This window comes from Otolemur garnettii, unplaced genomic scaffold (genome assembly GCF_000181295.1).
Source record: "Otolemur garnettii isolate 467f Iridium unplaced genomic scaffold, OtoGar3 scaffold00034, whole genome shotgun sequence".
NCBI classification, from domain to species: Eukaryota; Metazoa; Chordata; class Mammalia; order Primates; family Galagidae; genus Otolemur; species Otolemur garnettii.
Window position 1 is genome coordinate 16488123 of NW_003852429.1, and position 12323 is coordinate 16500445.

The 12323-nt window shown below is 38.0% G+C and overlaps 1 protein-coding gene across 1 annotated transcript; it reads right to left on the bottom strand.

Moving 5' to 3' along the window:
• Window positions 1-5037: 5037 nt before the first annotated feature.
• LIG4 (DNA ligase 4) lies at window positions 5038-12323 on the bottom strand. The gene is made up of 2 exons (XM_003789618.2): window positions 12039-12323; window positions 5038-8908 (listed from the first exon to the last, which is right to left on the bottom strand). The coding sequence occupies exon 2, from the start codon at window positions 8871-8873 to the stop codon at window positions 6135-6137; it is 2739 nt and encodes a 912-aa protein (XP_003789666.1). The 5' UTR covers window positions 8874-8908; window positions 12039-12323; the 3' UTR covers window positions 5038-6134.

Here is a 12323-nt window from a genome sequence, read left to right on the forward strand (position 1 = left end):
TAACTATGTAATCAATAGTTATGTTGATATATATATATATATAGTTTATATATTTAAATAATTTATTGAAATACAATTTACACAGAGTAAAAGGAGCAGATTGAAAGTTTAAAAGCTTGGTCAGGGGTACACATCTGTGTAAGCAACATGTTAATTAAAATAAATGTGTCTCTCTAGAAAGCCCCTCTGAGTTCATCCCTCCCTGCAGAGCCAAGTCTGTTCTAACGTCTCTCACCACAGATAAGTTTTGTGGGCTCCAAACTCCCAAGAAATAGAATCATACATGATGCTCCCTGGGATCTGGCTGCTGTCACTCAGTGGCGGGATCCACACACATAATCCTGCACATCCGTTGTCAGCCTTTGTCGTCCTGGAGCTCCATTGTCTAAATATACCACAACTTATTTATCCATTCTCCTGCTGGTAGACAAGTGACTTGTTTCCAGTTTGGGGCTGTTATAATAAAGCTTCTTCAGTTTCTTGTACTGATCATTCTGCAGACAGTTTTCCCATCTCTCGTGCAGGTAACCAGGAGTAGATTTGCTAAATCACAGAGGAGATGTAAAACTTTAAATATTACCAGTTTCTCAAAGTGGCATCACTGTTTTACCTTCCCACTGGCAATGTGTGAAAGTTCTGGTTGCTCAAATTCTGTATTATTTTTGTTAGGTGGTAATATCAAGATTCCTAAACCCTAAGAAATGATTTGGGAAGGCTCCCATGTTTCTTCTATGCTCCAAAGTGTTTCAAATATTGAAAGATGTATTTGTTCCTCCCCTGATATCTGCTGTGTGGGGTCACCAGGGTTTATGTGCTTACTGCAGCTGCCCAGATGGGTGGGTGGGTCCTCTTCCTGACCCCAGGACCTCACTGCAGAACATGATGTCTCGTCCACTGGGCAGAGGCAGTGGAAGCATCAGCACCCCCTTAATAGAATCCCCAGAAAGCTCTTAACATTTATAGCGTGTAGGGACAGAGAAGTCAAAGACTTCATTAGAAAATCCTATATATAACTTTAAGAGGGAAAAGCCAAGAAATCAAACTAGAAGTTTAGACAATTCTTCAAAATGGTTGCATGTGAAAAGATACATCGAGAAGAGAATATATGGTTGTTGATATGCTGAGGTAAACGGTCTCTAAAGAAAGAGAAGGAATCATTACTTATTCTCGTAAAGTCCTTACTTACCCACTAAAATGTGAACTCAATGAAGGCAGGAATTTCTTCCCTCTTTGATAACTACTGTTTGACAAAGAAGTAGAAAAGAGCCTAGAATTCAGGAGGCGCTTATATTTGTGAATGATTAAATAACAATTAAGGGGAAATCAATCAATAAATAATGGGGCAAAAGGTAACTGTTGGAGGTGATGGAAGAGTTTGTGGTCTGATTGTAGTGGTCTCACAGACATACACTTGGCTCAAAACTCATCAAGTTGTATACACTAAACATATCCAGCTTTGTGTATGTCAACCACACCTTAGTACATTGATCGTGTGAACTAAAATAAAATCTCAAGGCTTCCCTCCACCCAGTGACTGACAGAACCCCCTTCTTGGCCAAGGGAATTCCTAAAACTGAGTTTTTAGCCATTAAAGAGGAGATGAGACAGGCCGCATAATGCCTCCCCCCCTTGGAGATGTCCTCTAAGATTCACTAACAGGCCTAAGGCTATGCAAGTTCCTCAAAATACACAACAAACCACTTGAGTCTGTCCCTAACTTTATCTGTAATTAACACCCCCTTTATCTTAAGCATTCCTTTTCACTGACTCCTGTTCTTTTAGACAGAGCCTAACTCTTTCAGCCAACTGTCAGGTGGAGTCTTTAAACTCCCCTATAACTTGTAATATTCTCTCCAAATATTCCCCCCAATTTTCCCCTTCACCAGAAAAGCCCTTCCGTACCCTATGGCCTTGATGAAATTCTACTTCTCCTTCCACAATCTACTCACTTATTAACCTCTCTGTGTTTAACTAACCCTATCAGAGAAGATCTGGGTAAGGGCACCAGATAACAGCAGTAAGGTCCTTACTCTTTGCTGTGTGCCACAATTCTGTCCTCAGATATTCTGGTGAGATAGCCGTCCTTTCCGTTTGAAAATTCAGAAACCAATGTTCAAAGAGATTGAACTGCTCAAAATAACATAGAAAATTGGTGGTCAAACTGAAATTAAGCCAAGATGACTTGAATGTCAACCTTGTACTCTTTTCCCTACACCATATGGCTTTCTAGAGCAATCCTTCCCTTAACTAGGAAACATTTATCTTTTGTATTCCAATTATTTTTATCTTTTAGTACAATGTGAGCCCCTTGAGGGGAGGGATTGTTTAATTCCCTTTTTTACTGAAATGATTATAAATGAGAGTAAGAATTTATTCCCAGTTGAAAGGGAATACTATAGCTATTTACAGTTCTAGTGCTGAAAGAATTCCCTATTAGATAATTTTAAGTTAAATACAACCTATTTCCTCAAAAGTCAGGATTCCAACAGTCCAAAGCACCCTGTTCAGTCTGATCTTAGGCAAAGTACAAGTATGGAGCAGCTACTCTGGCCACCTGACTTTCAAAAAGGTGCCATCAGCCTGAAGAAATAAATGAAGTCTTTGAGGACGATTCTAGTTCGTCAGAGACACAGAAGATGGAGGGGTTCTTAGTAATCTGCCATCTTGCATCCTGGCAAGAAATGACAGCCTTGGAGAATAAAAGCAAAGTATATTTTTCAGTCTGCTTCATATTTCTTACATAAATAATTGACAAGTTTTTCTTTTTCATTCTATTCTATTCTAGTGGTAGGAAATAAAGAGGTAGGAACCAACATGCCATAGGGAAAATAAATCAGAGTGACAAGATAGAAGTGGTAAGGGTGCTGGTGGGGTAAATAAAAGGAGAGACCTGAAGGAGGTTCTAAGAAAAAACAGGCCAGTGTGGCTAGAGTTTGGTAAGTAATGGGAGTAACTGGTGGGAAATGAAGTTAGAGTACCAACCAAAGCTTGGTTAGTACCAGCAACAGCCCATGTTCAAGTCTTTGGCTGTCATAAGTGATGACAATCCAGTGGTTTTGACTAGGAGAGTAACACAATATGACTTGGATCTTCAAAAATAGACATGATTTGGAGAATAGAAAGTTATAAAGTAAGAGCATCAGGAGGAAGGCCATGGAGGTCACCGAAACAACCCAGTAAGGAGACAGAGATGCTATTGGTGTGGCATCTGTGTCTGGTAAGGTGTGAAAAGTCATACTCTGAATGCATCTAAAGCTCTAGCTAACAAGTTCCACTGTGTATTAAAGGTATGAGAACAGATGGAATCCAGGATGAGCCTGTGGTGATTAGATGCACTAGCAAGGAGCGAAATACTGAAGAAACTATGAGAAACCAAGAGTTCTATTATGAAAAATTTACAGATGAAATTATGTGACCTAGGATTACCTCCATCACTGATAACTAGAAACTGGGTGATGTGCCCACGCAGGGTCATTGTGATATTATCTTTTGTATGTTTTAATTTCTCTATAATAAAACTTTTTTTATTTGTTTTTGAGACAGAGTCTCTCTCACTATGTCGCCCTTGGTAGAGTGTCATGGTGTCACAGTTCACAGGCACCTCAGACTCCTGGGCTCAATGAGCCATTCTCTTGCCTCAGTCTCCTGAGTAGCTGGGACTACAGGTGCCCGCCACAATGCTTGGCTTTTTTTTTTTTTTTTAGTTAATCATTGTTGTTTAGCAGGCCCAGGCCAAGCCCCAGAGTATGTGGCTGGCGCCATAAGCCCTGAGCTACAACAGGCACCAAGCCAATAAAACTTTTTAGAATAGTAATAAACATACTAAGTTTGAGAAGCCCTTAGATGTCATGTGGAGGCATCATACAGATAGATAGATAATAAGTAGTTCAGCAATGAAATCAGGGCTAAAGAAATGTGAGAATTATCAGTAAATTTAAAGCCATGGAACAGGATGAGAATACTTACCGTGTGAATAAAAACAGAAAATAGGTCCAGCAATAGGACATAATTTAGGTCTAATTGTTGTGAGAAACTGAACTCTACAATATTTAGAGATTTGCAAAATGAGAAGAATTAAAAAAAATGTCTTCCTAAGATTTATCAGTTTATATCAAAAGTCACCGAAAAATACATAACTTTGAAACAGTACTTCCACTTCTACGAATGTATCCTGAGAAATGAACAGGACCAGTATACACAGACAACGTAAAAGATTTCCTACAGAGCTGAATCAGGAAGAGAACAAAAGGGGCTGGTGGGATGGCAAATAGCCCAAAAAGTGAACAGGAGTGGGCCAGCTAGACACACTACAGGACACTGCATGGAAAACTGGTCAGCAGTTCAACTGGATTAGGTATATTTTAGTGACCTGTAAATATTTTCACAATTCACTGAGAATAGCTGATTAAATTAAGCATTAGAGTTTACATTATGCATATTTTTTGCATTAAGTATTTATTTTATTTTTTCCTTACCATTGATAAGGTAAAGTAGTAAAAGGTATTATCTTTGGTAGTAAGATTATGGCCTTCCCTCCACATTTTCCTGTATATTTCAATTTTTCTCAATAGACATAAAAATATACATTCAAAAAAAATTTTTTTTGAGACAGAGTCTCACTATGTTGCCCTCATTAGAGTGCAGTGGCATCACAGCTCACAGCAACCTCAAACTCTTGGGCTTAAGTGATTCTCTTGCCTCAGCCTCTCAAGTAGCTGGGACTACAGGCGCCTGCCACAACACCTGGGTATTTTTTGGCTGTAGTTGTCTTTGTGTTTGGCAGGCCTGGGCTGGGTTCAAATCCGCCAGCTCCAGTGTATGTGGCTGGCACCCTAACCACTGAACTATAAGTGCCAAGCCTACATTCAAAATTTTTAAGAAAACTCACTCAGTAATGTGAAATTCAAAGGACATTAAAAAGAGACCTGATTCAAACCAGTCAAAAGTTGTATTGACACCATTAAATCTATTGTTGAAGTAATTACTGTGAATTGTTTTAAAATAAAGTAACAGAACATAAGCAATTATTTTAATAGCAACAGTATATTAAATATTTTATTTAAATTAAGAAGCATAACAAAAATCACATACATTTGTTCCACTGTTTGGATAAAATTTCCAATTACTTTCAAATAACTTATACATAGTACCTCACATATTAAATTCCATACATTTCAATATGGTCATGAAAGCATATTTTCCAAAATATATAAGCTGTATTCCCAAGTTTAGTATACTATAAATCCAGACATAATAAATACTATACACTTCAACTTTAAGTAACCTAATTATAAAAGTCATTTTATAAAGTCACAGCAATTTTCTTCTCCCCAATCAAAGTTACAGCACACCTGCCACGTGGATACCAAATCAGGGCTGATAGCTGGGAAAATCATCTCTTGTGAATGCTATTCACACTGGAGTAAAAACTCACGTAAAAATACTTTAAAACATGTTCTATTTCAGACAAAAAATTAAATCTAGGCTATTTTTCAAATTGCAAGATTTATTTTTTTAATAAAGCCAATTTATTTTTCAGTTTCTAGACCATTAAGTCTTATTCATCTTCCCTAATTTAGCTAAGAACATCTTTGACAAGGTTTTAATGTGCTTGCCCTTAAACTTAAAAAAAAAAATAAAATTGTTTACAACATTTTATATTTAAAAGAGGCATTCTAGCCTTGATGTAAAGACATATTCCTACAAGTGCAATTATAGCAATTCTGTCCTTTATTCTTGTAATGCTTTAATTAGATTAAAAACCATTATTAAATTTTTTGACTTCTGAGCCACTACCTTTAATGACTTTTTAAAAATGTATTTAATATCTGAGTCAAAATTATAGATTTCTATATGGATATTATGCAGACACCTCTTCTTTAAACTGTTCATTTCTTCTTGGTTATAAAACTCATCAAATACTACACTACTAAAATACTTTTTTTCCTTCTTGACTGTGAGCCATTCAGTGTCTTTTCAAACTTAAAAGTTAAAATTGATTTCCTGTATCCAATAATACTTTTTAAGGACAGATTTTTAAGAGTCAAAAATAAAATGCAGTTTAGTATTTTATCATTACTCTCTATTACAATGAGCCTGCCAAATCAGAGGCTTTCTCCACCAGGAAAACCAGCTCAAATCAAATATTGATTTTCCTCCTGTAATTCATGTTTGTCTATTGAATCAGTTACCCAATCTTCTTTAAGAATTTTAAACTTTCTTTTCATCTTTCTCCTAAAAGCTTTAAAATTTGCAACACGACTATGATCCTCCCCAATGATGACATGAGACACTCCCTCAGCTAAACAAGAAACTACTTTTGCTCCGTGAAATCGAAGCTCCAAGGCTTTAATAGCTAATCTTGTTCCCTCAGTTCTCGTACTCAAGTCATTAATAACGGTATACAAGTCCAAATAAATGGTGTGGCGCCGAAACAGACTGAGAGGAGAGTGGTCCCAGGAATATCGATATTCTAAATCGGCAATCACAGAAGCCATTTCTTTCGGAGTCTGCTTATTAGAACTTCTAATTCCTGAGAATACTTCCTTCAGTTGGTTCAAATCTGTATCAACAAAATAACTATCACCATAGCAGTCGTATTCACGGGCAAAATGTTCTTTGGTGGATGGACACATATGGATCATAAAGCGAGGCTGCCACGGCACACAGGTTTTGGTCTTAAAACACTCCAAAAGCCAGGCAGGTTTGACCACATCATGTTCATTTGAAGAAATGATGTTCTTCACCCTGATGTTCTCAGACCCTGCAATCACACAGTACGTGTCTGGACCTGGATTTTGTACTATATAACCCCCAAATTCTGCAATTCTATTCTCCAGGTCAGGCTTGGGATGGCTGGCTGTTCCATTCATAACACAGAACTCAACGTCTTCAAACACATTAGAAACTTTGTTAATATTAGACAGGTTAGGCGCTTTTAAATGTTCAATAACTCCAATGACTTTCTTTATCTTTGGGGCAGCTTTCCGCTTTTTTTCTTGTGGTTCATCATCAATACCTACAAAAAAGTGTTTTGAGGCAAGCTTTCCAGATGCTTTCCCCCTAAGCTGCTCCAAGTCATCCAGAGTCATGCATTCGTGCCACTCCTTGTCATCTCTTATCTTTTCAATTCGTGGAAAACGCAACGTGCAGCCAGTTTTGTACATGTCACTGGGGACAATCTCTGCTGCCTTAACCTGAACAATGACAGAATTACAAGGCTCAATGTACACTTCTGGCTTCTCTGTTCCACATAAAATGCTACTTGGTGGAGCTTTTTTATTAAATGGTTTCCAATGTTTGGCCAATTTCAAACCCAGATCATACAGTTCTTTCATGGTGTAACCAGAGCCAACACGAGACAGTGTATGAAACACAGATGGCTTTTCCCCAGGAGGGGGCTTCTCTGCTACTGCACACAAAAAATGAGACATCATCCCACCCCGTGATCCTTTTCCCCAATAGCCTCCAACAATTAAGATGTCCAATTCATCCATTAGTCCACTGACATACTCTGGCTTAATTTTTAACCACCCTTCACCTCTTTTGTCTGGCTTGTAAATGGACAGAGGATGTTTTATCATGACTCCCTCTTCCCTTTTGTCAATTGCTTCATTCAATGCATCAATTACCTCGTTCTTACTGTGAGCTTGTGTCTTCTGCACTATTTCTATTCTACCTGGTATTGGGGTCAAAATACTGCTAAGGATCTCATGCCTTTTTCTCAGGGTCTCATGTGCTAGCTTTTTATTATTAACCATCAATACATCAAAAACACAGTAACAAGTTTGCAGATCAGAATCTTCTACCATTCTTTTAATATCAAACTTAATTCCCTTTTGCATGAAGGTTTGTGTGTTAGGGTTGTAGGCCATCATCTCACCATCAAGAATACAGATTTGTACATCTGTTTTGAAGGCATTATGAATGAATGGGGAAAGAGAACCTTTATCTGGAGAAGCACCAAACTGTTCAGTATAGTTATACCCATTTCTGGAGAAGTATTCGTATACAGTCCCATCTTTGTGCATCTGTATACGCTCTCCATCTAGCTTGGTTTCGATGTAGAAACTCTGGTGTTTCATGTCCTTCTCAATGCGCTCAATGTCTGCGATAGCAGCTAGCATTGGTTTAAAGGCAGAAAATAAAGTGATGGAAATATCACTGAGTCCTACAGAAGGATCGTGCAGTTGCCTACAGACCTTTTCCAGGTCTGTGCTGACATTATGCAACTCAACAGCATCATTATGAAAAACAGAAAATACAGTTTGCTGACTAACACCAAGCTTTAAATCTTTTAAGATCATCCGGATAAGCCACTTTTGCTCAAGTGCTGAACTCTGACTTATAAGTTGAAGAAGACTCTTCTTTACTAGGTCTTTTCTTTTAGCAGAATTATTGCTGGCAACAGAGTCTAAAAGGTCATTTACTTGCTGTATAGTTAAACTTCCTTTCTTCAAACATCTTGGCCTCAACACAAAGTATGCAATCATTGCAAAGTCTCCAGCATCTCCACGAGTTCCAGTGGGTGTTCTGTAATTTAAAAGTTTAAGGGCATCTTTTCCTTCTCTGGGCAAATTAAGCAATTCAATATAAAGCTTAGCAAGCATCGTTTCCTTGATTCCATAGGCCATTCTCTCTCTTTCTAGCTGAGGAAGAATGAGTCTCATTGCTGGGTAAAAAGAGTCTGTCACATTTTTTTGGTTCTTATGAAGGGCATCATGAAATTTTCTCCAAGAATCTAAAAATTCCCTGAAGTGTCTGATTTTTTCTTCACGTCCTTTACTTTTCTGTATTCGTTCTAAAGTTGAACATAAATCTGCGAAAGGAACATGAGATGCAACAACAGTATGTGAAGTCTGCGAGGCAGCCATGGACGCCACGGATGGTGACTCCTCTTGTGTAGCTGCTAAAGCAAAAAATGAACAGCTGTAAGTAAAGGATAAAATTCAACTAAATATATGATGTAAAGACTTTACAGAGATGACCTGGATCATAATACATGTTTATTAATGTTGCTAAATGAAAATAGATCAACGTCATAAGTGACATATCTTTTCAACCTCTACATTTAATAACTATTTTACTTTAATCCTAATTGGAACTTATGATCAAAATTATCCCCAGCTCTATTTCCTACATTTATAATACTGAAAAATCATTTCTATTTTCTCCCTAAATTGTAACTTTCATTGAATTATTCTATTGTTTAAATATTTACCACATAATACAAAAGAATAGCACTAATAATTCTGACAGAAAAAATAAGGCTCAATTCACTTCAGTTCTCAGCTAGTGAGGTAAGGTCCTTTACCGAAAATGTCTCTTCTTTCTCTGCCAAACTACCACACAGCACTAGAAACAAACTTCTTAAAATAAATATTTTTAACAAATCACTTGTTCACTCAATTGAAATTTGACTTCCTAGGAAGTCTGAAATCCCAATCACAGGTAGGGCCCTGCCAGAAACAAAAACAGTAACCTTCCAGCCAAACATAGCCACTTCTTGCCTGAGAGCAATGCCAAACAAATCACACCAACATTCAAAACCCAACTCACAATACTTGCTCATAAAGTCCTCACTTTGCCTATTTATCACAGTTACTTACCATTTTATAACTATAAATTTATTAGTACACCTTTTTGTTCACATTCCCATGCCAGTTATTCCCCAAGAATGCAGTGACTTACATATGAGCCAGGCACTGTGCTATGGACAAATATGGTATGTTTCTGCTTTAAAATTACATGTATTCTATTTTTTTTAAGAAAAAAACTACTGAGAACTAATTATAATAAAGTGCTAAATACACTGACAAAATAAAACATACGTAAAATGTTCTGAGATATTTTTCCAAAGTATCCTCTAAAGTTAGAGAAGAAAATAATAGGCACCTTGCTGTGATAGGGTATAGAATGTTTCCTAAAATGGTGACAAGTGGGAAATTACTTTGAAAATTTAAATAACCATACACGTTCCATCGGAATGTATAATATATTATAATTATTTTAATATGGTTTAAACTACATGACATTAAAATAACTTTTCCAAAAGAGACTCCAAGTAAAATATGCACTCCAGGAATATAAACTATGTTTTCTCTTGTGGTTTCAGATCTCTCCTGGCATAATACCTGGTACCCTGGGAAGCAGAGTGAGGGATGCTTAGCTGGAAGTGGGGAGATCTGTTAGAGGGCAGAGACCATAAAATTCCCCACCCCAGCAAAGAAAACAAACACACACATACACCTAGCACAGTCATGTTATCACTTAGTATACAACAAAATCAATCAAATGGCTAATAGGATACCACACTTATAATACTAAACTGTCAGTCCCTAGAGTCCAGAAATGGGGTTTTAATTTGTGCTACTTGTAGCAGATACATGGTAGGTGTGTTTGCTGAATGAATTACTGAACACAGAATTGATTCCTGGAAAAGGACACTGGCAACGCCCACGGCCTGGCTACACACACACCCCCACACCCAACAAGCCTCGTGGGATTCAATGTGGTTGAAAATATTCAGCAGCTCTGACTGCACAGGCAACAGTTCACAATAGCCATTTGGGCCTAAAGAGAAAAAAAAATGCACTTCTCAATCTACTTTGTAACAAAGGAAACCCAACTTCTGAGTATGTTAGATCAAGGAATAAACCCACAAGAGACCTCTTTCCTTAGACTTTTATCGTTGTATGCAGTAACTGCTTCCTCTCCCTGAATCTGGTTTGCATAACTGTCTGTACCACCTGGTCATACAAGTTCACTGACCTACTTCTCAAAACACAGGGTACATAATGGTTCATAACGGTATATTCACAATTTACATATAATCCAAATAAAATAAAGCATGTTAAGAAATACGGTTTTGAATGTTTAACTATATACAGTACATAATTTCTATATATCTTCCTGTAGATTCTATATGGTCTCAGAATCAAAGTTTCTCTCAAAATATCCCAGGGAAAAATTCAAACTACTGTAGAATGATAAAATGTAGGTAATAACACGGTTAACCACATATCCTAAAATGGCTACACTGATAGTAAATATCCCAAAATTACTATAAAATGAATATGCATATATATTTTTGCTCATTACAATTCCATAAAAAGTCAAAGGTTAGGACTTACATTGCATTTTACATGCTAATTTTATTTTATTTTTGGATCCTAAGGTTTTTAACTAATGCTTTCCATCTGCAATAAGACAAAGTTTGTGGTTAGGGTTCAAAGTTCTGGAGTCTAATCTGAGTCCACATTTGATAGCTGTGTAATACTGGAGAATTACTTAATTTCTCTAAGTTTCAGTTTCCTTAAGTGTAAAATGGGGTTAAAAACTTTGTAGAAATTGGGATGAGGATGAAATAAGATAACCTACGTAAGGTGCTGAATACAGTAGTTAAGTGTTTGGAATTTTAGTATTATAATGCTTGCTGACCCAAGCACATTTAAAACATAAATATTGTAAAATACTAAGCTGAAAATACTAAGCTCTATAACAGTGGCAAACAAAGCTTTGAAGAGAATGAGTGGGAGTAATTACTACACAATAATGACTCGTGATCCACTCAGCTACTGCCTGTATTGTCCAGAAATGACACAACAAAGAAAACTAGCAGGTTTTATCCAGTGAATATGGAAGATGATTCAGTGCTACTTTGTGGCAAGAAAAAAAAGAGAAAGCGTCAACTTGACATTTGACACAAGGCTTCGCAAGCTGCTTCCCTATGAAACGGAGGTTTACAGTTGCCTGCCTTCCACAGCACTTGGTGACGAGTTGGGAGGATCGCAAGCGGAAAAACATCTTTGGTACAGAAGGCAAAAAGGACTCTGGGAACCCAGAAGTTAACGAAAGACAAACTGTAAAAAGAGAAAGTAATTCCCTATGTCGGGTCCACGTCAGGTCCCCTCGTCTACCCCGGCGCAGTGAGGGGTTTACGTTACCCGCCGCCGCGGCCCCTGAGCCCTCGCGTGTTCCGAGTCAATGAACATCCAGCCTCGGGCAATGAACATCCAGCCTCGGGCAAACCCTGTTACCTTTGAGCCCGAGGCGTCCTCTGTAAAATGCGGTCTTGCAAGTTTCTCGCGGGGTTGTCGCCAGAAGCAGAAAGCAGTCAGGAGAGCAGGCAACACAGTTCCAAGAGTCCAAAAGAGGGAGAAACTGTCTGCCCTGGTCCCTCGTCCCTCGTCCCAGGTTCTGGAGCTAGATAGTAAGCCCTCAATCCAGAGCTTACGTTTCTAACCAGCAGAGCAGCGGGCAGCGCGGGAGCCTCCACCTGCCGCCACACAGACGCCTCGGGGCCGCCCCACACAGCACCCAGC